This window comes from Dryobates pubescens, chromosome 28 (assembly GCF_014839835.1).
Source record: "Dryobates pubescens isolate bDryPub1 chromosome 28, bDryPub1.pri, whole genome shotgun sequence".
In the NCBI taxonomy this organism is placed as follows: domain Eukaryota; kingdom Metazoa; phylum Chordata; class Aves; order Piciformes; family Picidae; genus Dryobates; species Dryobates pubescens.
The window spans coordinates 967,327-991,136 of NC_071639.1; the positions used below are offsets into that span (position 1 = coordinate 967,327).

At 61.4% G+C, this 23,810-nt stretch overlaps 1 protein-coding gene across 1 annotated transcript in view; it reads right to left on the minus strand.

Moving 5' to 3' along the window:
• LOC104309614 (ectonucleotide pyrophosphatase/phosphodiesterase family member 3-like) overlaps positions 1–23,810 on the minus strand; it is a 62,301-nt gene that overhangs the window by 17,249 nt on the left and 21,242 nt on the right. The window contains exons 10-15 of the mRNA XM_054174023.1: positions 22,962–23,027; positions 19,263–19,335; positions 17,191–17,299; positions 15,948–16,076; positions 14,178–14,209; positions 2,746–2,873 (exon numbers count right to left, since the gene is read on the minus strand). Of these exons, the coding sequence (XP_054029998.1) occupies positions 2,746–2,873; positions 14,178–14,209; positions 15,948–16,076; positions 17,191–17,299; positions 19,263–19,335; positions 22,962–23,027 (537 nt within the window). The remainder of the gene's footprint in view (positions 1–2,745; positions 2,874–14,177; positions 14,210–15,947; positions 16,077–17,190; positions 17,300–19,262; positions 19,336–22,961; positions 23,028–23,810) is intronic.

The window sequence follows — 23,810 nt, forward strand, 5'->3', positions numbered from 1 at the left end:
ATCCCAGGCACAAATGCAGGCTGGGCAGGGACTGGCTGGAAAGCAGCCCTGAGGAGAGAGCCTTGGGGGTGCTGGGGGAGGAGAAGCTCAGCAGGAGCCAGCAGGGAGCACTTGCAGCCCAGAGAGCCAAGCAGAGCCTGGGCTGCAGCAAGAGAAGTGTGGCCAGCAGGGCCAGGGAGGGGATTCTGCCCCTCTGCTCCACTCTGCTGAGACCACAGCTGCAGCTCTGGGGCCAGCTCTGGAGCCTCTGTGCCAGGAAGGCTCTGGAGGGGCTGGAAGGTGTCCAGAGCAGGGCCACGAGGCCCATTTTGAGTCTTGCTCCATCCCCCCCAGGCCTATCACTCCCTGACACCCTCGGATGTCCCTCCTGCTCTGGCAGGGGGCTTGGCCTCGGGGATGTCTGTGGGTCCCTTCCAAGGGTGGTGGCAGGCAGGGGGCACAGGGCAGGGGGCACAGGGCAGGGGGCAGCTGGGCAGGGGGCAGCAGGGCAGGGGGCAGAGGGCAGGGGGCACAGGGCAGGGGGCACAGGGCAGGGGGCACAGGGCAGGGGGCAGCTGGGCAGGGGGCACAGGGCAGGGGGCACAGGGCAGGGGGCAGCAGGGCAGGGGGCACAGAGCAGGGGGCAGAGGGCAGGGGGCAGCTGGGCAGGGGGCACAGGGCAGGGGGCACAGGGCAGGAGCAGCAGGGCAGGGGGCACAGGGCAGGGGGCACAGGGCAGGGGGCAGCAGGGCAGGGGGCACAGAGCAGGGGGCAGAGGGCAGGGGGCCACTGGGCAGGGGGCACAGGGCAGGGGGCACAGGGCAGGGGGCACAGGGCAGGGGCAGCAGGGCAGGGGCAGCAGGGAAGGGGGGACAGGGCAAGGGGCAGGGGGCAGGCTGTTACCTGGCAGCCTGCCAGTACGGCAGCAGCAGGGCAGGGGGCAGCAGGGCAGGGGGCACAGGGCAGGGGCAGCAGGGCAGGGGGCACAGGGCAGGGGCAGCAGGGCAGGGGGCAGCAGGGCAGGGGGCACAGGGCAGGGGCAGCAGGGCAGGGGGCAGCAGGGCAGGGGGCACAGGGCAGGGGCAGCAGGGCAGGGGCAGCAGGGCAGGAGGGCAGGAGGGCAGCAGGGCAGGGGGCACAGGGCAGGGGCAGCAGGGCATAGGGCAGGGGGCAGGGGGCACAGGGCAGGGGCAGCAGGGCACAGGGCAGGGGCACAGGGCAGGGGGCACAGGGCAGGGGCAGCAGGGCACAGGGCAGGGGCAGCAGGGCACAGGGCAGGGGCACAGGGCAGGGGGCACAGGGCAGGGGGCAGCAGGGCAGGGGCAGCAGGGGCACAGGGCAGGGGCACAGGGCACAGGGCAGGCTGTTACCCGGCGGCCTGCCAGCCCCGCCGCAGCAGGACAGGGGGCACAGGGCAGGGGCACAGGGCACGGGGCAGGCTGTTACCCGGCGGCCTGCCAGCCCCGCCGCAGCAGGGCAGGGGGCACAGGGCAGGGGCACAGGGCAGGGGGCAGCAGGGCAGGGGGCACAGGGCAGGGGCAGCAGGGCAGCAGGGCAGCAGGGCAGCAGGGCAGCAGGGCAGGGGCACAGGGCAGGGGGCAGGCTGTTACCCGGCGGCCTGCCAGCCCCGCCGCAGCAGGACAGGGGGCACAGGGCAGGGGCAGCAGGGCAGGGGGCAGCAGGGCACAGGGCAGGGGCAGCAGGGCAGCAGGGCACAGGGCAGGGGCAGCAGGGCACAGGGCAGGGGCAGCAGGGCACAGGGCACAGGGCAGGCTGTTACCCGGCGGCCTGCCAGCCCCGCCGCAGCAGGGCACAGGGCACAGGGCAGGGGCAGCAGGGCAGCAGGGCACAGGGCAGGGGCAGCAGGGCACAGGGCACAGGGCAGGCTGTTACCCGGCGGCCTGCCAGCCCCGCCGCAGCAGGACAGGGGGCACAGGGCAGGGGCACAGGGCAGGGGGCAGCAGGGCAGGGGGCACAGGGCAGGGGCACAGGGCAGGGGGCAGCAGGGCAGGGGGCACAGGGCAGGGGCACAGGGCAGGGGGCAGCAGGGCAGCAGGGCAGCAGGGCAGCAGGGCAGGGGCACAGGGCAGGGGGCAGCAGGGCAGCAGGGCACAGGGCAGGGGCAGCAGGGCAGCAGGGCACAGGGCAGGGGCAGCAGAGCACAGGGCACAGGGCAGGCTGTTACCCGGCGGCCTGCCAGCCCCGCCGCAGCAGGACAGGGGGCACAGGGCAGGGGGCAGCAGGGCACAGGGCAGGGGGCAGGCTGTTACCCGGCGGCCTGCCAGCCCCGCCGCAGCAGGGCAGGGGGCACAGGGCAGGGGCAGCAGGGCAGGGGCAGCAGGGCACAGGGCAGGGGCAGCAGGGCACAGGGCACAGGGCAGAGGCAGCAGGGCTCAGGGCACAGGGCAGGGGCACAGGGCAGGGGGCACAGGGCAGGGGGCAGGCTGTTACCTGGCGGCCTGCCAGCCCCGCCGCAGCAGGGCAGGGGCACAGGGCAGGGGGCAGCAGGGCAGGGGGCACAGGGCAGGGGCAGCAGGGCACAGGGCAGGGGCAGCAGGGCAGCAGGGCACAGGGCAGGGGCAGCAGGGCTCAGGGCAGGGGGCAGGCTGTTACCCGGCGGCCTGCCAGCCCCGCCGCAGCAGGGCAGGGGGCACAGGGCAGGGGCACAGGGCAGGGGGCAGCAGGGCAGGGGGCACAGGGCAGGGGCAGCAGGGCAGGGGCAGCAGGGCACAGGGCAGGGGCACAGGGCACGGGGCAGGCTGTTACCCGGCGGCCTGCCAGCCCCGCCGCAGCAGCAGGTGCGCTCGCTCGATGCGGATGTTGTTGGCGTAGTGGAAGCGCTTCGGCAGGTCGGGCGTCAGGTAGGGCTTGAAGTGCTGAGGAGACCTCTGGCACTGGGTGCAGGAGGAGAGAGCCCAGGCAGGAGCTTTGCTCAGCATCAGAGTCCAGCCCAGCGCTCGAGCCCAGCCCAGCAGCCGGGGCACAGGACGGGAGCACGGAGCCCGGCAGGCAGTAGGACAGAGAGCTTCTCCTGCCCCTCTGCTCTGCCCTGCTGAGCCACAGCTGGAACCTGGGGTCCAGTTCTGGGCCCCTCAGGTCAGGAAGGACCTCAGAGAACTGCTGGAGAGAGTCCAGCACAGAGCCACAGAATTGATTAGGGGAGAGGAAAATCTTCCTCATGAGGAGAGCCTGAGGGAGCTGAGGGCTCTGGAGCTTGGAGAGGAGGAGCCTGAGGGTGAGCTCCTTGCTGTTGCTAAAGCTGTGCAGGGGCAGTGCCCAGAGGCTGGAGCCAGGCTCTGCTGGGGGATGCCCAATGCCAGCACCAGGGGCAGTGCTGGAAGCTGAGGCAGAGGAAGTGCCATGGAAACAGGAGGGAAAACTCAGTCACTGTGAGGGTGACAGAGGCCTGGAGCAGGCTGCCCAGGGGGGTTGTGGAGTCTCAAACCCCAGCTGGCTGTGCTCCTATGTGCCCTGCTCTGGGTGACCCTGCTCTGGCAGGGGGCTGGACTGGAGGAGCTTTGGAGGTCCCTTCAGCCCCCAGACTCTGTGATTCTGTGTACTCATAGGGAGCTGCTTGGATAAGCTGCAGAGCTCTGTCCCAGGAAGCAGGGGAAGCTCTCACAGTGTTACTGTCCCTGTACTGCAGGGTCACAAGCACAGTGGGGGAAGGACCCCTAGGCACAATGTCCACACTAATGTCACTGACATCTAGTGCCTAAGACTACCCTCCAGCAGAGAGAGTTCCCTGGCACACTGTTTCCACCACCTGCCATCACTATGCCATCCAATAAATAACACAGACAAGAAGAATACATCCCATAGCACAGCCCTGGGCTTTGGCTGCAAGGCTGGACACCAATGCCATACCAACCACAGACCCACACAGCTGCCCAGGGTGGAAGAGGCCTCTGAGATCACCAAGCCCAACCTCTCCCCCAGAGCTCACAGCCCCAGCCCTGCTGTGAGCCACTGCCACTGCCCCACAGCCCTCAGCACCACATCCATGCAGCTCTGAAACCCCTCCAGGGCTGGGGACTGCAGCAGCTCCCTGGGCAGCCTGGGACAGGGCCTGAGAGCCCTTGCTGGGAAGAGATTGTTCCTGATCTCCAACCTGAGCCTCCCCTGGCACAGCTTGAGGCTGTTTCCTCTTCTCCTGTCCCTTGTTGCATGTGAGAAGAGCCCAACCCCCAGCTGGCTCCAGCCTCCTTTCAGGGAGCTGTAGAGAGTAATGAGGTCTCTGTCAGCCTCCTCTTCTCCAGACTGAACACCCCCAGCTCCCTCAGCTGCTCCTCCCCAGCCCTGTTCTCCAGACCCTTCCCCAGCTTGGTTGTCCTTCCCTGGCCCTGCTCCAGCCCCTCAGTGTCCTTCTTGTGGTGAGGGACCCAAAACTGAACCCAGCACTCCAGGGATGACCTCAGCAGTGCCCAGGCCAGGGGCACAGTCCCTGCCCTGCTCCTGCTGCCCACACCACTGCTGATCCAGGCCAGGATGCCATTGGCCTTCTTGCCCACCTGGGCACACACTGGCTCATGCTCAGCAAGCCAGCAGTCAACACTCTCAGGTCCTTCTCCTTCATGCAGCTCTCTTCCCTCTCTGCCCCCAGCCTGCTGCCTGCTGCCCAGTGCTCAGCTGCCAGCTGGAGGCCACAGTGCAGTGGCAAGTGTGTGCCAGCAGACCTGCCACGAGTGGCTCTGGCACTGAGAGCCTCATGCAAACCCTGTGAGGTACTGCAGAGATTCAGCCACCTGTGGCCACCAGGAACCACTGCTGGCTGCCAGGCTCGTGGCAAGGAGTGGCAAGCCTTCTACCCAGCCTGGGAGCATGACTGGGACAACACAGAACATCTGAAATGCTAAGGGGAAGAGCTGCCAGGGAGCTGGGGAAGAGCTGCCAGGAAGCTGGAGGAAGAGCTGCTAGGAAGCTGGGGAAGAGCTGCCAGGAAGCTGGGGAAGAGCTGCCAGGAAGCTGGAGGAAGAGCTGCTAGGAAGCTGGGGAAGAGCTGCCAGGAAGCTGGGGAAGAGCTGCCAGGAAGCTGGAGGAAGAGCTGCCAGGAAGCTGGGGGAAGAGCTGCCAGGGAGCTGGGGAAGAGCTGCTAGGAAGCTGGGGGAAGAGCTGCCAGGAAGCTGGGGAAGAGCTGCCAGGAAGCTGGGAAAGAGCTGCCAGGAAGCTGGGGAAGAGCTGCTAGGAAGCTGGGAAAGAGCTGCCAGGAAGCTGGAGGAAGAGCTGCTAGGAAGCTGGGGGAAGAGCTGCTAGGAAGCTGGGGAAGAGCTTCCAGGGAGCTGGGGAAGAGCTGCTAGGAAGCTGGGGAAGAGCTCCCAGGGAGCTGGGGAAGAGCTGCCAGGAATCTGGGGGAAGAGCTGCCAGGGAGCTGGGGAAGAGCTGCTAGGAAGCTGGGGGAAGAGCTCCCAGGGAGCTGGGGAAGAGCTGCTAGGAAGCTGGGGGAAGAGCTGCTAGGAAGCTGGGGAAGAGCTCCCAGGGAGCTGGGGAAGAGCTCCCAGGGAGCTGGGGAAGAGCTGCCAGGGAGCTGGGGGAAGAGCTCCCAGGGAGCTGGGGAAGAGCTGCCAGGGAGCTGGGGAAGAGCTGCCAGGAAGCTGGGGAAGAGCTGCCAGGAAGCTGGGGAAGAGCTGCCAGGAAGCTGGGGGAAGAGCTGCCAGGGAGCTGGGGAAGAGCTGCCAGGGAGCTGGGGGAAGAGCTGCCAGGAAGCTGGGGGAAGAGCTGCCAGGAAGCTGGGGGAAGAGCTCCCAGGAAGCTGGGGAAGAGCTGCCAGGGAGCTGGGGGAAGAGCTGCCAGGGAGCTGGGGAAGAGCTGCCAGGGAGCTGGGGAAGAGCTGCCAGGGAGCTGGGGAAGAGCTGCCAGGGAGCTGGGGGAAGAGCTGCCAGGAAGCTGGGGGAAGAGCTGCCAGGAAGCTGGGGGAAGAGCTGCCAGGAAGCTGGGGAAGAGCTGCCAGGAAGCTGGGGGAAGAGCTGCCAGGAAGCTGGGGGAAGAGCTGCTAGGAAGCTGGGGGAAGAGCTGCCAGGAAGCTGGGGAAGAGCTGCCCGAAAGCTGGGGGAAGAGCTGCCAGGAAGCTGGGGAAGAGCTGCCAGGAAGCTGGGGGAAGAGCTGCCAGGGAGCTGGGGAAGAGCTGCCAGGAAGCTGGGGAAGAGCTGCCAGGAAGCTGGGGGAAGAGCTGCTCGGAAGCTGGGGGAAGAGCTGCCAGGGAGCTGGGGAAGAGCTGCCAGGCAGCTGGGGAAGAGCTGCCAGGAAGCTGGGGGAAGAGCTGCTAGGAAGCTGGGGGAAGAGCTGCCAGGAAGCTGGGGAAGAGCTGCCAGGAAGCTGGGGAAGAGCTGCTAGGAAGCTGGGGAAGAGCTGCTAGGAAGCTGGGGAAGAGCTGCCAGGAAGCTGGGGGAAGAGCTGCCAGGAAGCTGGGGGAAGAGCTGCCAGGGAGCTGGGGAAGAGCTGCTAGGAAGCTGGGGGAAGAGCTCCCAGGGAGCTGGGGAAGAGCTGCTAGGAAGCTGGGGGAAGAGCTGCTAGGAAGCTGGGGAAGAGCTCCCAGGGAGCTGGGGAAGAGCTCCCAGGGAGCTGGGGAAGAGCTGCCAGGGAGCTGGGGGAAGAGCTGCCAGGGAGCTGGGGAAGAGCTGCCAGGGAGCTGGGGAAGAGCTGCCAGGAAGCTGGGGAAGAGCTGCCAGGAAGCTGGGGAAGAGCTGCCAGGAAGCTGGGGGAAGAGCTGCCAGGGAGCTGGGGAAGAGCTGCCAGGGAGCTGGGGGAAGAGCTGCCAGGAAGCTGGGGGAAGAGCTGCCAGGAAGCTGGGGGAAGAGCTCCCAGGAAGCTGGGGAAGAGCTGCCAGGGAGCTGGGGGAAGAGCTGCCAGGGAGCTGGGGAAGAGCTGCCAGGGAGCTGGGGAAGAGCTGCCAGGGAGCTGGGGGAAGAGCTGCCAGGAAGCTGGGGGAAGAGCTGCCAGGAAGCGGGGGGAAGAGCTGCCAGGAAGCTGGGGAAGAGCTGCCAGGAAGCTGGGGGAAGAGCTGCCAGGAAGCTGGGGGAAGAGCTGCTAGGAAGCTGGGGGAAGAGCTGCCAGGAAGCTGGGGAAGAGCTGCCAGAAAGCTGGGGGAAGAGCTGCCAGGAAGCTGGGGAAGAGCTGCCAGGAAGCTGGGGGAAGAGCTGCCAGGGAGCTGGGGAAGAGCTGCCAGGAAGCTGGGGAAGAGCTGCCAGGAAGCTGGGGGAAGAGCTGCTAGGAAGCTGGGGGAAGAGCTGCCAGGGAGCTGGGGAAGAGCTGCCAGGCAGCTGGGGAAGAGCTGCCAGGAAGCTGGGGGAAGAGCTGCTAGGAAGCTGGGGTAAGAGCTGCCAGGAAGCTGGGGAAGAGCTGCCAGGAAGCTGGGGAAGAGCTGCTAGGAAGCTGGGGAAGAGCTGCTAGGAAGCTGGGGAAGAGCTGCCAGGAAGCTGGGGGAAGAGCTGCCAGGAAGCTGGGGGAAGAGCTGCCAGGAAGCTGGGGAAGAGCTGCCAGGAAGCTGGGGGAAGAGCTGCCAGGAAGCTGGGGGACGAGCTGCTAGGAAGCTGGGGGAAGAGCTGCCAGGAAGCTGGGGAAGAGCTGCCAGAAAGCTGGGGGAAGAGCTGCCAGGAAGCTGGGGAAGAGCTGCCAGGAAGCTGGGGGAAGAGCTGCCAGGGAGCTGGGGAAGAGCTGCCAGGAAGCTGGGGGAAGAGCTGCCAGGAAGCTGGGGGAAGAGCTGCCAGGGAGCTGGGGAAGAGCTGCCAGGCAGCTGGGGAAGAGCTGCCAGGAAGCTGGGGGAAGAGCTGCTAGGAAGCTGGGGGAAGAGCTGCCAGGAAGCTGGGGAAGAGCTGCCAGGAAGCTGGGGAAGAGCTGCCAGGAAGCTGGGGGAAGAGCTGCCAGGAAGCTGGGGGAAGAGCTGCCAGGAAGCTGGGGGAAGAGCTGCCAGGAAGCTGGGGAAGAGCTGCCAGGAAGCTGGGGGAAGAGCTGCTAGGAAGCTGGGGGAAGAGCTGCCAGGAAGCTGGGGAAGAGCTGCCAGAAAGCTGGGGGAAGAGCTGCCAGGAAGCTGGGGAAGAGCTGCTAGGAAGCTGGGGAAGAGCTGCCAGGAAGCTGGGGAAGAGCTGCCAGGAAGCTGGGGAAGAGCTGCTAGGAAGCTGGGGAAGAGCTGCCAGGAAGCTGGGGGAAGAGCTGCCAGGGAGCTGGGGAAGAGCTGCCAGGAAGCTGGGGGAAGAGCTGCTAGGAAGCGGGGGGAAGAGCTGCCAGGGAGCTGGGGAAGAGCTGCCAGGCAGCTGGGGAAGAGCTGCCAGGAAGCTGGGGGAAGAGCTGCTAGGAAGCTGGGGGAAGAGCTGCCAGGAAGCTGGGGAAGAGCTGCCAGGAAGCTGGGGAAGAGCTGCCAGGAAGCTGGGGAAGAGCTGCTAGGAAGCTGGGGAAGAGCTGCCAGGAAGCTGGGGGAAGAGCTGCCAGGAAGCTGGGGGAAGAACTGCCAGGAAGTTGGGGGAAGAGCTGCCAGGAAGCTGGGGAAGAGCTGCCAGGAAGCTGGGGAAGAGCTGCCAGGAAGCTGGGGAAGAGCTGCTAGGAAGTTGGGCAGCCAGAGGAGTGGAGCTGCTCCCCCACACAGGCAGCACAAGCTGCAGCACCCTGGGCTTTGATCTGACAGCTTCCCCTCTGAGATCCAGAACAGGAGGAAAATCTCTGCACTCAGCAGGGACATCCTCCACTGGATCAGGCTGCCCACAGCCCTGTCCAGCCTCACCTTGAACATCCCCAGGGCTGGGGCCTCAACCACCTCCCTGGGCAACCTGTGGCAGTGTTCCAGCAGCCTCCTGGTGCAGATCTTGTTCCTCACATCCAATCTCAATCTCTCTGCCCCTGGTCCTGTCCCTGCAGGCCTTTGCAAACAGTCTCTCTGCAGCCCCTTCAGGTCCTGGCAGGCTGCTCTTAGGTCTCCCTGGAGCCTCCTCCTCTCCATGCTCAACACCCCCAGCTCCCTCATGCTTGTCCCCATAGCAGAGCTGTTCCAACCCCCTGATCATTCTCGTGGCCTCCTCTGGACCCTCTCCATCAGCTCCAGGTCCTTCCTGTGCTGAGGGCTCCAGCCCTGCACACAGCACTGCAGGGGAGGTCTCCCCAGAGCAGAGCAGAGGGGCAGAATCCCCTCTCTGGCTCTGCAGTGCTGCTCTGGATGCAGCCCCAGGCTGCCCTTGGTCCTTGTGTGCTGCAGGCTCACACTGCCTGCTCCTGGCCAGCTTCTCCCCCATCAGCACCCCAAGGCCTTTTCCTCAGGGCTGCTTTCCATCACCTCCTGCCCCAGCCTGGATTGACAGTGAGCATTGTTCCAGCCCAGGTCCCTCTGGATGCCCTCCTGTCCCTCTGGCACATCCACAGCACCACTCAGCTTGGTGCCACCTGCACACTGCTGCTGGGGCTCTCAATCTCACTCTCTGTCATTGATAGAAATATTGACCAGCACAGATCCCAGGGCCCTGAGGGACACCACTGTCACTGCTCTCCATCTGCACTTCAGAATAGAATAGAATAGAAATGAAATAACCAGGTTGGAAGAGGCCTTTGAGATCATCCAGTCCAACCTATCACTCAGCACCATCTGATCAACTAAACCATAGCTCCAAGGGCCTCATCCAGGCTCTTCCTAAACACCTCCAGGGATGGGGACTCCACCACCTCCCTGGGCAGCACATCCCAATGGCCAATTCCTCTTGCTGGGAAGAACTTTCTCCTCACCTCCAGCCTAAACCTCCTCTGGCACAGCTTCAGACTGTGTCCTCTTGTTCTGCTGCTGGCTGCCTGGGAGAAGAGACCAACCCCCACCTGGCTCCAGCCTCCCTTCAGGGAGTTGCAGAGAGCAAGAAGGTCTCCCCTGAGCCTCCTCTTCTGCAGGCTAAGCAACCCCAGCTCCCTCAGCCTCTCCTCACAGGGCTGTGCTCCAGACCCCTCCCCAGCCTCCTTGCCCTTCTCTGGACACCTTCAAGTCTCTCAATGTCCTTCTTGAGCTGAGGAGCCCAGAACTGGACACAGGACTCAAGGTGTGGCCTAAGCAGTGCTGAGCACAGGGCACAAGGACTTCCCTGCTCCTGCTGGCCACACTCTTCCTGATGCAGGCCAGGACGCCCTTGGCCTTCTTAGCTGCCTGGGCACACTGTTGGCTCCTGTTCAGCCTACCATCAACCAGCACCCCCAGGTCCCTCTCTGCCTGGCTGCTCTCAGCCACTCTGCCCCCAGCCTGTAGCTCTGCCTGGGGTTGCTGTGGCCAATGTGCAGCCCCTGGCACTTGGATGTGTTCAATCTCCTGCCCTTGGCCTCTGCCCATCTGCCCAGCCTGGCAAGGTCCCTCTGCAGAGCTCTCCTACCCTCTAACAGCTCAACTCCTGCCCCCAGCTTGCTGTCAGCTGCACATTTACTGCTGATGGACTCAATGCCCTCCTCCAGATCATCAATGAAGATATTGACCAGGCTGGGGCCCAGCACTGCTCCCTGGGGCACACCACTGGGGCCTGGCTGCCAGCTGGCTGTGGCACCATTCACCACCACTCTCTGGGCTCAGCCTCCAGCCAGTTCCTAACCCAGCTCAGAGAGCTGCTGTCCAAGCCAGGGGCTGACAGCTTGGCCAGGAGGTTGCTGTGGGGGATGGTGGCAAAGGCCTTGCTGCAGTCCAGGCAGACTCCATCCACAGCCTGCCCCACAGCCACCAGGCAGTCACCTGGGCATGGAAGGAGCTCAGGTTGGTCAGGCAGGACCTGCCCTGCCTGAATCCCTGCTGGCTGGGCCTGAGCCCTTGGCCATGCAGGCTGCACTGAGGCCATGCAGGCTGCACTGAGGCCATGCAGGCTGCGCTGAGGCCGTGCAGGCTGCACTGAGGCCGTGCAGGCTGCGCTGAGGCCGTGCAGGCTGCACTGAGGCCGTGCAGGCTGCGCTGAGGCCGTGCAGGCTGCGCTGAGGCCGTGCAGGCTGCACTGAGGCCGTGCAGGCTGCGCTGAGGCCGTGCAGGCTGCGCTGAGGCCGTGCAGGCTGCGTTGAGGCCATGCAGGCTGCACTGAGGCCGTGCAGGCTGCACTGAGGCCGTGCAGGCTGCGCTGAGGCCGTGCAGGCTGCGCTGAGGCCATGCAGGCTGCACTGAGGCCGTGCAGGCTGCGCTGAGGCCGTGCAGGCTGCGCTGAGGCCGTGCAGGCTGCACTGAGGCCGTGCAGGCTGCGCTGAGGCCGTGCAGGCTGCACTGAGGCCGTGCAGGCTGCGTTGAAGCCATGCAGGCTGCGTTGAAGCCTTGCAGGCTGCGTTGAAGCCTTGCAGGCTGCACTGAGGCCATGCAGGCTGCGTTGAAGCCATGCAGGCTGCGTTGAAGCCATGCAGGCTGCGTTGAAGCCATGCAGGCTGCGTTGAAGCCATGCAGGCTGCGTTGAAGCCATGCAGGCTGCGTTGAAGCCATGCAGGCTGCGTTGAAGCCTTGCAGGCTGCGCTGAGGCCATGCAGGCTGCACTGAGGCCATGCAGGCTGCGTTGAAGCCATGCAGGCTGCACTGAGGCCATGCAGGCTGCACTGAGGCCATGCAGGCTGCACTGAGGCCATGCAGGCTGCACTGAGGCCATGCAGGCTGCACTGAGGCCATGCAGGCTGCACTGAGGCCATGCAGGCTGCGCTGAGGCCATGCAGGCTGCACTGAGGCCATGCAGGCTGCGCTGAGGCCGTGCAGGCTGCGCTGAGGCCGTGCAGGCTGCGCTGAGGCCATGCAGGCTGCATTGAGGCCATGCAGGCTGCACTGAGGCCATGCAGGCTGCACTGAGGCCATGCAGGCTGCGCTGAGGCCATGCAGGCTGCGCTGAGGCCATGCAGGCTGCACTGAGGCCATGCAGGCTGTGTTCTTAGGTGTTCACTGCCCTTTGGCCTTGAGGGGCAAGCAACAGCTACGGCAGTACTGCACAAGGAAGCTGTTGTGCAGCAGGTTAAGGAAAGACCTCCTGTGGTGACTCATCAGGAGCCTCCCCAGCTGGGCCAGCCCAGGATTTTTCCAAGCTGAGAGCATTCATTCTGCAGCATCAGCAGAGCTGTCTGCTGCTTGGCCTCCTCACAGGAGAGCAAAGTGGCCATGAAGGGAGGGAGGGAAAATTACAGGAGTCCCCAGCAAGCAGCTGTCCTGTTTGACTCACTCTAGATGAGAAATGCAGAGGGACAGCTTCCCTCCAGGCATTTTACTTTGTCTCCACATTTCTCCCACAGGTATCAATGCATGTCTTGAACACTAAAAAGCCCCAGGCAGTGAACTGTGCACCCAGAAGAGCAGGAGAAACCCCTGCACTGTCACAGCTCAGCACTGCTCAGTGAAACAGCCAGCCTTGGCCTCCCTTTGGTTTACACCTTCTCCACCCCTTGATTGCATCCTGCAGGGCTCAGCTGCCATGCCCACAGTGAGCCACGCTCTGCATGGGTGAGACAGGCAAGCCTGAGCCTGCCCTGAGGTGCTTCACCCAGTCAGTGTCTCACAGACCCAGGAAAAGCAGCAGCATGGGGCCCAGTGCAGTGCACCTACAAGCACTGCAGGTAGCACCACAGACCTGTTTTGGTTGGAAAAGCCCTCTAGGACCATTGTGCCCAACCACTCTCCAGCTCTGCCAAGGCTGCTGCTAACCCAGGGCCCTCAGCACCACAGCCTGGAAACACCTGCAGGGATGGGGATTCAACCACCCCCCCGGGCAGCCTGGGCCAGGCTTTGACAACCCTTTCAGGGAAGAAGTTTCTCCTAATGGCCAACCTAAGCCTGCCCTGGGGCAAGTGGAGACCAGTTCCACTTCTCCTGTCACTTATCACTGGGGAGAAGAGCCCAACCCACACCTCAGTCCAGTAGTTGCTCAGGGAGCTGCAGAGAGCAAGGAGGTCTCCCTCAGCCTCCTCTTCTCCACAGTGAACTCCCCCAGCTCCCTCAGCTGCTCCTCCCCAGCCCTCTTCTCCAGACCCTTCCCCAGCTTGGTTGCCCTTCTCTGGCCCTGCTCCAGCCTCTCAGTGTCCCTCCTGCAGCGAGGGCCCCAAAACTGAAGGCAGCACTGAGGGCATGGCCCCACCAACAACCAATGATGCTACAAGAGCCACCCTGGCCCATGCCAAAGCTCCACCTGACCTAGTGCTCTGTGTCCAGCCTGACCTCCAGATCCTCCAGAAGCAGACATTTAGAGTGAGAACAAGTCAAGCACTGAATGAGCCTTCTTTCTTGTGCTTAAGCTCAGCTATTTCTTGTCAGAGGTTTCCTGTGGCTCATGTTTAACAGCCCTTACAGCCTGCTCCTCTATTGATTAACCTAAAATTGCCCTTTCCTATTCACTTTTCCAGGCTCTAAAGCACCCTGGGGCAGTGCAGGCCACAACAGCATTATCTGAGGTGTAGGGAAGGTGTTTTAACCTAGCCTGGGTGCAGTGGCTGTGGTCCAGAGCTATGAGATGCCTTTTGTCATAGAACCACAGAATTGTTTGGGTTGGAAAAGCCCTCAGAGGTCATCCAGTCCAGCCAGCAACTCATGACCACCATGGCCACTGAATCATGTCCCCAAGGGCCATGGCCACAGGTTTCTTGAACATCTCCACCACCTCCCTGGGCAGCCTCTTCCAATCCCTTACCACTCTGCCAGCAAAGAAAAGTTTCCTCACCTCCAACCTAAGCCTCCCCTGGCACAATCCCAGGCCACTGCCTCTCCTTCTGTCATCTGACACTATGGAGCAGAGCCCAACCCCCACCTGGCTCCAGCCTCCTCTCAGGGAGCTGCAGAGAGCAAGGAGGTCTCCCTCAGCCTCCTCTTCTCCAGGCTGAACAGCCCCAGCTCCCTCAGCTGCTCCTCCCCAGCCCTCTCCTCCAGACCCTTCTGCAGCTTGGTTGCCCTCCTCTGGCCCTGCTGCAGTGAGAGACCCAAGCCTGGCCCCAGGGTCACTTCCCTCCTGCTGCTGGCAGAACACAGCACAGAGCAGCTTTATGCAGAGCACCTCTGGGCTGTACTCTGCTCCCTAGTGAAGGTGTTCCCTGCTTTCTCCAGGTGAAGCCAGCCCCCAGGGGAAGCACAGAAAACCCTTTTGCCCTGAGCTGAGGTCTCCCATGGCAAAAGCTGCTGCACTGCCTCTGAGCACCTCCAGAAGTGCCTGCTGTGGCACACTGCACTGCCTGCACTCTTTACTGCTCACAAACTGCTTCCTGGTGCAGCTTCCCATCAAGAAGGGCCAGGAGGAAAAGCCATGAAAAGGTTTACTCACTGTGAGGTTTCTAACAATTCCTTCTGAGTCAACTGTTGAAAGGAAAAGAGGAAATCATTAAGATACAGCCAGCCAGGTGCAGGTCCCAGCAGCGTGAGCATGCTTCTGTCTGCAGCCCTGCCCACAGCTGCAAAGGTGCTGCAGGCCATCACCTGCCAGGGCAGCAGTGCTTTGTGCCTGTGCAGGTGAGGCAGTGCCAGGCCCTTTGGGTAGGTCAGGACAGCCTGCAAGGAGCTGACAATCAGAACCATTTCCATCTCTGAAGCAGCAGCTTTCCACCCTGCACTGCCCCTGCAGCCCTTGCCTGGTGTGCCACTTCCAGCAGCAGGCACAGGAAGCCCAACCTGTCTCAGGAGCTCTGCCTCCCACATTTTCAGAGGGGTTTTCAGCTTCTGACAGAAGTGTGGCAGGCTGAGGCTGCTGCCAGGGGAACTGCCCAGCTCCTGGGTAGGAAGGGGCAGAATGCAAATCAATTACCTTGGATGCTGCTCAGGACTAACCAATCCCTCTGCTCTGAGATCTCACACCAAGTGAGTTGGATAACCTATTGCTCTCTCTTCCTGGGCTCTGGGCTGTAGCTGAGAGCAGCTGGGGGCTGCTGCTTGGCTGCTGCTGACCTTGGCTGTGCTCTTCTTGTGGCTAAGTAACTAAGAGCTGCTCTCTGCTCTCCTCTTGTCTCTGTCCAGGGGGAAGGAGGCAGAGAGGGGAAGCTGTTGGTAGCTCTCTGGTTTTGCCCAGGGGGTCCTTGTGCTGCTTATAAATTGCCCACCCATGGCAGTGTTGTCTGTTTGGTTCATGCTCAGTGCAGCCCAGATCTCTGGACTGTGGCTTGCCTGGCACCAGAGCTTCCTTTGCTGCCATCCCAAGCTGAGCTGCTCTGCTGGTTTGTTCTGGGGGTAATCCTCTAGATCATTTGGGGGTAGTTTCACCCCAGCACACAGGAGCTTTCTAGAGAACAACTCTCAGTGCTTCACAGAAGGAAAGTTCCTCCAGAAACAGCAAAGCTGCTGAGTGGACAATGATGGTGAGCTTAGGACACACACCACATGGCTTTCCCCCCTCCTGCCCACCACTCTGCTCCTGTCAGCCAGGAGAGTCTCCTTCACCCAACCCAAGGCAAGTCTGCCCTGTGTTGGATAAATACTGTGCCTGCAAATATAAGTTACAAAGGCAAGAGCAGAGTGGGGCCCCAGCTCTGCCTTCCAGGGTGTTTCTGAGCTCTACAAACTCACCAGCTGGAGCCCCTCTATGGTTTTCCTGCTCCTCACTCTTTTCCTGGATACAGGAAGGTTTAAGGCAATTGTTTTTGACAAGGCAGGCAGCCCACATGCTTTCAATTTTGTGTCCTCTCCTGGTTCCAGCCCCAGGCCTCAGCTATGGCTTGGATCCCACTCGGCAGCAGCTGCTGGGCAGGGAACCCAGAGAGCGGTGCTCTTACGAAAGACCTGAGGGTCACCAGGCCTTCATCAGCCTGACTTCATCTTTCCAGATGAGCAGGAACTGCACATCAGAGCCTGCAACAAGCTCTGCTAACCCTCCACTCAATCCAAAGGAGTCATGCCTGAAATAAGCACCAGGAGCAGAAAACAACCAACTCCCTTGGCTGCTTGCAGCGGGTGACGTGGCACAGAGCTGCTGACTCTGCTGGCTCTTCCTTTTCCTGCCTGCTTGCTGCCTGCCCCCCTGAGGCTGCAAGCCCACAGCCCCCCCTGAGGCTGCAAGCCCACAGCCCCCCCTGAGGCTGCAAGCCCACAGCCCCCCCTGACTCACAGCTGAAGTAGTCCTCTGGCACCTTGGCTGCTCGAATGCCAGCTGCAGGCCCACTGTAGATGTGGAAATCGATCTGCTCGAAGTAGTCAGTCATCAGCTCCAGCTGCTGGCAGCTGGTGGCCTCCATCCCTGCAGGGCAACGTGGAGAGGCACTTGGCATGTGCAAACCAGGGCATGGCACCTCAGTACAGAGCAGAAGATAGTGGTAACCACACAGAATCACAGCATGGCTTGGCTTGGAAGGGACCTGCAAGATCATCCAGCCCCAGCCCCCTGCCATGGGCAGGGACGCCTCCCACCAGCACAGGCTGCTCAGGGCCTCATCCAGCCTGGCCTGGAACAGCTCCAGGGAGGAGGCAGCCACAGCCTCCCTGGGCAGCCTGTGCCAGAGTCTCACCACCTGCACTGTGGAGAATTTCCTCCTCATTTCCAGTCTCAGTCTCCCCTCTCCCAGCTCAAAGCCATTGTTCCTCACCCTGGCACTCCCAGCCCTTGTCCAAAGTCCCTCCCCAGCTCTCCTGGAGCCCTTCAGGCACTGGAGGTCTATTCTAAGGTCTCCCTGGAGCCTTCTCTACTCCAGGCTGCACAGCCCCAACTCTCCCAGCCTGGCCCCACAGCAGAGGCTCTCCAGCCTCTGAGCATCTCTGTGGCCTCCTCTGGAGCCTCTCCAGCAGCTCCAGGTCCTTCCTGTGCTGGGGGCCCCAGAGCTGGAGGCAGTGCTGCAGGTGGGGGCTGAGCAGAGCAGAGCAGAGGGGCAGAATCCCCTCCCTGTGCTGCTGCTCTCCCTGCTCTGGCTGCAGCTCAGCACTCAGCTGGCTCTGGGCTGCCAGGGACCAGTGCTGGCTCCTGGGGACTTTGTCACCAACTCACACCCCCAAGGCCTTCCCCCCAAAGCTGCTCTCCAGCCATTCCCAGCCTGGATTTGTGCCTGGGATTGCCCTGACCCAGCTGCAGGACCTTGCACTTGGCCTTGTTGAACTTCCTGAGGTTGGCTTGTGCCCACCTCTCCAGCCTGCCCAGGTCCCTCTGGATGGATCCTTCCCTCAACCACACCACACAGCTTGGTGTCATCTGCAGAGCTGCTGAGGCTGCCTCCATCCCACTGCCCATGCCACCCACAGAGATGCTGACCAGCCCTGGCCTGAGGGGTGTCACTAGTCTCCATACTCCATGTTTGCTATCACCCCTGCATTGCACAGATCAGTGACTCATTCCGCTTCAGAGCCCAGCCCAGGTGCCTCACCGTGATCAGACACAACGATGATGTTGACACATTTGTGCAGGTTCCTTTGCCTCAGTCCATCCATCAGCATCCCCAGGGCTTGATCTGCTGCCTGCAAGCCTTTGAGGACCTGGGGGACACACCAGCTTCATCACCACCTGTGTTCACCTCACACCAAACAGAAGCCCTGCAGGAAGGAGCTGCTCTGGCAAGGCCTAAGCCCCCAAAAGAACAAAACCTTTGCCTCCATGCCAGGCAAAATGCTGAATGTTTGGGTTGCAAACACTGCAGGACAGTGTTAGGGATAAAGAAAGGACAGTGCTGATGGTTTGCCAGGCCACTTGCTGCCCCCTGGCAGTCAAGTGAAAGCTCAGCCTAATTACCACCACTAATATTATCTCCAGTAGTGTGACCTGGGCCAATGATCAGAGTTAGAATCACAGCATCATAGAATCAGTCAGGGCTGGAAGGGACCACAAGGATCAGCCAGTCCCAACCCCCCTGCCATGGGCAGGGACACCCCACACTAGATCAGGCTGCCCAGAGCCTCATCCAGCCTGGGCTTAAACACCTCCAGGGACAGGGCCCCAACCACCTCCCTGGACAACCCATCCCAGGGCTTCACCACTCTCATGGGGAAGAACTTCCTCCTCACCTCCAGCCTGAATCTCCCCACCTCCAGCTTCATTCCATTCCCCCCAGTCCTATCACTCCCTGAGATCCTGAGCAGTCCCTCCCCAGCCTTCTTGGAGCCCCCTGCAGATCCTGGAAGGCTACAATGAGGTCACCTCAGAGCCTTCACAGCCTGCACAGCCCCAACTCCCTCAGTCTGTCCTCACAGCAGAGCAGCTCCAGCCCTCTGCTCCTCCTCCTGGCCCTGCTCTGGACACCTTCCAGCCCCTCCAGATCCCTCTTGCAATAGGGGCTCCAGACCTGGAGGCAGTACTCCAGGTGGGGTCTCCCCATAGCTGAGCAGAGGGGCAGAATCCCCTCCCTGGCCCTGCTGGCCACCCTTCTCTTGCTGCAGCCCAGGCTCTGCTTGGCTCTCTGGGCTGCAAGTGCACACTGAGAGCTCCTGGTGAGCTTCTCCTCCCCCAGCACCCCCAAGGCTCTCTCCTCAGGGCTGCTTTCCAGCCAGTCCCTGCCCAGCCTGGATTTGTGCCTGGGATTGCCTCCACCCAGCTGCAGGACCCTGCCCTTGGTCTTGTTGCACCTCCTGAGGTTGGCTTGTGCCCAGCTCTCCAGCCTGTCCAGGTCCCTCTGGATGGATCCCTTCCCTCCAGCTGTCTGCTGCCCCACACAGCTTGGTGCCATCAGCAACCCTGCTGAGGGTGCACTCAGTGCCACTGTCCATGGCACCCACAGAGATGTTGAACAAGCCTGGTCCCAGGCCTGATCCCTGAGGGACTCTGCTTGTCCCTGGCCTCCACTGGGCCATGGACCCATGGACAGCCACTCTTTGGGTGCAGCCCTCAAGCCAGTTCTGTATGCATCTAGTGGTCACCCATCACACCCATGTGGCACCAGTGATGCCGCTCTGAAGAAAAACAGAGAGAACACCAGGAGAGAGACATCCCCATGGAGCCTGGAAGAGGCACACCAAGAGGAACCCTCTCTCCATGTCCTAAGTTCTGCCTGCTGCAACTCCTGGAGCTGCAGAGGCTGCTCAGAGGACAACATCTCCTCTACAGCCAAAGCCTCAGCACCCTCTCCCTACAGACCCAACATCTCCTCTGCATCCAAAGCTGCAGCACCTTTCCTCCACAGACTCCAACTGTCTTGGGGGGTCAGGGGTGTGGTAATCTAATTCCTCTCCTCTCTCCCCTTCTGATCCATCCACCTCATTTGTGTAACAAACAGCCTGGCTGTTGCTATCTTGGCCTTGTCATGAGTATTAAACCCATGTTTAACCACAGTGATTAACAGTTCACAGCAGTGACTCCCTGCCAGCCTGCTTGGTTCACCCACATGCAGGGTGAACAAACCAATCATGAGGACTTTTGGTGGTGTGTAGGATGCTCAGTTGGCTGAGCTCAGGCTCTGGCACCATTTCTTGTGTGATTTAGTCAAAGAGAACCCCAAGAACTACTTACACTGCCACTGACTGGTCCAGAAGAATGGCCAGAAGAATCTGGTTCCTCAATGTATAAAGTGTAGAAATGAGGCCTTGAGTTAGAGATAAAGCAAGGAGATAATTGTGAGCTCTTAGAGACAGCCCAAAGACACTGCAATGGAAGCACAAACAAACTCTTTGATGCCTTAATAAATCACACCCACTTCATCTCATCATCATTCCACTTCATCTGAGCTTTGCAGTTCAAAGGAGAGTCACAGCTTGGTTGGAAAAGACCTTTCAGATCCTCCCCTCCAGCCATGCTCCAGCTGCACCGAGGCTGGGGCTAAGCCATGGCCCTCAGCACCACAGCTCTGCCTCTGTGAAACACCTCCAGGCATGGGGATTCAGCCACCCCCCTGGGCAGCCTGGGCCAGTGCCTGAGAACCCTTCCAGGGAAGGAGTTTCTTCTACTCTCCAACCTAAACCTCCCTTGGTGAAACCTGAGGCCATCTCCTCTCATCCTGTCACAAGGCAGCAGAGCCCAACCCTCACCTGGCTGCAGCCTGCTCTCAGGGAGCTGCAGAGAGCAAGGAGGTCTCCCTCAGCCTCCTCTGCTCCACACCAAACACCCCCAGCTCCCTCAGCTGCTCCTCCCCAGCCCTGCTCTCCAGACCCTTCCCCAGCTCTGTTGCCCTTCTCTGGCCCTGCTCCAGCCCTCAAAGTCCTTCTGGGAGTGAGAGGCCCAAAACTGAGCCCAGGGCTCAAGGTGCAGCCTCAGCAGTGCCCAGCCCAGGGCACAATCCCTGCCCTGCTCCTGCTGCCCACACCACTGCTGCTCCAGGCCAGGGGCTGGTGACCTTTTGCCCAGCTGGGCACTGCTGCCTCATCTCCAGCTGCTGCCCACCAGCACCTCCAGGTCCTTTTCTGCTGGGCAGCTTCCAGGCAACCTGCCCCAGCCTGGAGCATCCATGGGCTTGCTGTGACCCAAGTGCAGGACCCAGAACTTGGCCTTGTTGAACCTCATCCCATTGGGCTCTGCCCATGGATGCAACATAAACCATTGGAAGGTACAGTTTCAGATACAGCATCCAGTGCCTTTAATTGGTACCCATAAATCACCCTGAGAGCCTTCAAGATCTGAGACAGCAGAGCAAGCTGGTTCTGTTTGAGATGTAAGTGGAACTACCACCTAAAGGGTCTCTTCCTGAGTAAGCTGTGAGGCTCTGGGGACCACTTCCCTCATGCCAAGAAGGACATAGAGGAGCTGGAGCAGGTCCAGAGAAGCTGGGGAAGGGTCTGGAGAGCAGGGCTGGGGAGAAGCAGCTAAGGGAGCTGGGGTGGTTTGGTGTGGAGCAGCAGTTGAACTAGACTGGGGAGTGGTTAACACAGTCTCACAGTCTCACAGTATAACTAAGGCTGGAAGAGACCCCAAGGATCATCAAGTCCAAGCTGTCACAACAGACCTCAGGACTAAACCATGGCACCAAGTGCCACATCCAATCCCCTCTTGAACACCTCCAGGGATGGGGACACCACCACCTCCCTGGGCAGCACATCCCAGTGGCTAACAACTCTCACTGGGAAGAACTTTCTCCTCACCTCCAGCCTAAACCTCCCCTGGCACAGCTTGAGACTGTGTCCTCTTGTTCTGCTGCTGGCTGCCTGGGAGAAGAGACCAACTCCTTCCAGGCCACAACCACTTTTCTGGTAGTTGTAGAGGGCAATGAGGTCTCCCCTGAGCCTCCTCTTCTGCAGGCTAAGCAACCCCAGCTCCCTCAGCCTCTCCTCACAGGGCTGTGCTCCAGACCCCTCCCCAGCCTCCTTGCCCTTCTCTGGACACCTTCAAGTCTCTCAATGTCCTTCTTGAGCTGAGGAGCCCAGAACTGGACACAGGACTCAAGGTGTGGCCTAAGCAGTGCTGAGCACAGGGCACAAGGACTTCCCTGCTCCTGCTGGCCACACTCTGCCTGATGCAGGCCAGGATGCCCTTGGCCTTCTTGGCCCCCTGGGCACACTGCTGGCTCATGTTCAGCTGCTGTCAACCACTACCCCCAGGTCCCTCTCTGCCTGGCTGCTCTCAGCCACTCTGCCCCCAGCCTGTAGCACTGCCTGGGGTTGTTGTGGCCAATGTGCAGCCCCTGGCACTTGGATGTGTTTAATCTCCTGCCCTTGGCCTCTGCCCATCTGCCCAGCCTGGCAAGGTCCCTCTGCAGAGCCCTTCTGCCCTCTAACAGCTCAACTCCTGCCCCCAGCTTGCTGTCAGCTGCACATTTACTGCTGATGGACTCAATGCCCTCCTCCAGATCATCAATGAAGATATTGACCAGGCTGGGGCCCAGCACTGCTCCCTGGGGCACACCACTGGTGCCTGGCTGCCAGCTGGCAGTGGCACCATTCACCACCACTCTCTGGGCTCAGCCTCCAGCCAGTTCCTAACCCAGCTCAGAGAGCTGCTGCCCAAGCCAGGGGCTGACAGCTTGGCCAGGAGCTTGCTGTGGGGGATGGTGGCAAAGGCCTTGCTGCAGTCCAGGCAGACTCCATCCACAGCCTGCCCCACAGCCACCAGGCAGTCCCCTGGGCATGGAAGGAGTTCAGGTTGGTCTGGCAGGACCTGCCCTGCCTGAATCCCTGCTGGCTGGGCCTGAGCCCTTGGCCATCCTTCAGGTGCAGTTATTGCCCCCAGGATAATCTGCTCCATCACTTTCCCTGGCACTGAGCTCAGGCTGCCAGGCCTGGAGTTTCCAGGTTCCTCCATCCAACCCTGCTTGTGGATGGGCACCACACTGGCCAGTTTCAGTCATCTGGGACCTCTCCAGTGAGCCAGGACACCTTGTGATGTAAAACATTTCACTTGTTTGCATGCCACAGAGCTGAGCCCCACAGGCAGTACTGAGAGGTACTTTGCATCCTGGATTGCTGCCTGCAGTTCCCTTCAGACACTCACCTGCCTGGGGCACTGTATTGCATGCAAAGCCTTTCACACACACACTCAGACCACAGACTGAGTCTCCCCTGTTTCTTCCAGGCCATGCCCAAAGCAGAAGGACACAGCAGTGACAGCAAACCCCCCATTCACACAGATGATCACTTTGCCATCTTGTGTATCCCCACTCCTACCCTAAACTGAGGGAATCACAGCATCACACAAGTTCAGGGGCTGGAAGGGACCTCAAAAGATCATCCAGTCCAACCCCCCTGCCACAGCAGGAAGCTCTGATCTGAGGGCAGGAGCTGCAGGCTACAAGCCCAGAGCAGCTGGCAGAGGGGGGACCCTCTCCTTGCCCCCATGTCCCTCTGCCTCTGTGGTTGCTCTGGCTCTGTGCTGTGCTCCCAAACAGCACTGCCTGGCTCTGCCCTGGGAGGGGAGAGCAGACCTGGGGTCTTTGTGGTTGTGTCCTGAGTTGGAGATGTCAGTGCCATGGTGCCAGAGCAGAAGAGTCTCCCAGTGCCTTGGGTGCTTCTGTCCCTGTCTTGGGCTCTCAGGCATCTGTGGCAGAGCCCAGGGCAGAGGTGTAGGAAGCAGGGTGGGACTGGAAAGGTTGGAGCAGATGATGCTTGAGGTCCCTTCCAAGCTGCTGTTCTGTGATTAGCTCCATTCAGAGAACAGCTTTGAGTCCAGCAAGTGACCTTCTGCAGAGGTGAGGAAGGTTGCACATCTCACAGGCACAGCAGGCACTGCAGCTCTAAGCAGTCACATCACTCTCAGGCCCAGGCTCACAAACCAGCCAGACATTACCTCTTGGGCTGGGGGTAATCCAGCCACTCCAGCACCCCTGAAATCCTCTGCTCATATGGCACTGAGCTGCAAAACAACAAAAGCAAACAGCAAAAGGCTTTGATGGGAGCAAGGCTCCTGATTAGCCCTCCTGACCCCTGGAGACAGAGGAAGTGTCCAGCCCCAGTGTTGTAAGCAAGTCCCAGGTGTGGCTTTCAAGTGATGCCATTCAGCAAGGGGCCAGCAGTCTCCTCAGTCCTGGCTGAAGGCTTCTTCTCACCTCTAATGGTAAAGGAGACAGCTCCTGAGCTGGCCACCACAAACATGTGATGGTGCTGGGAGCACTCCCACTGCTCATTAAGTACATGCAGAGGGGCTGGGCAGGGACTGGCTGGAGAGCAGCCCTGCAGAAAAGGCCTTGGGGGTGCTGGGGGAGGAGAAGCTCAGCAGGAGCCAGCAGGGAGCACTTGCAGCCCAGAGAGCCAAGCAGAGCCTGGGCTGCAGCAAGAGAAGTGTGGCCAGCAGGGCCAGGGAGGGGATTCTGCCCCTCTGCTCCACTCTGCTGAGACCACAGCTGCAGCTCTGGGGCCAGCTCTGGAGCCTCTGTGCCAGGAAGGCTCTGGAGGGGCTGGAAGGTGTCCAGAGCAGGGCCAGGAGGAGGAGCAGAGGGCTGGAGCTGCTCTGCTGTGAGCACAGACTGAGGGAGTTGGGGTTGTGCAGGCTGGAGAGGAGAAGGCTCCCAGGAGACCTCATTGTGGCCTTGCAGGATCTGCAGGGGGCTCCAAGAAAGCTGGGGAGGGACTTTTGAGGGTGTCAGGGAGGGATAGGACTGGGGGGGATGGAGCAAAACTAGAAATGGGGAGATTGAGA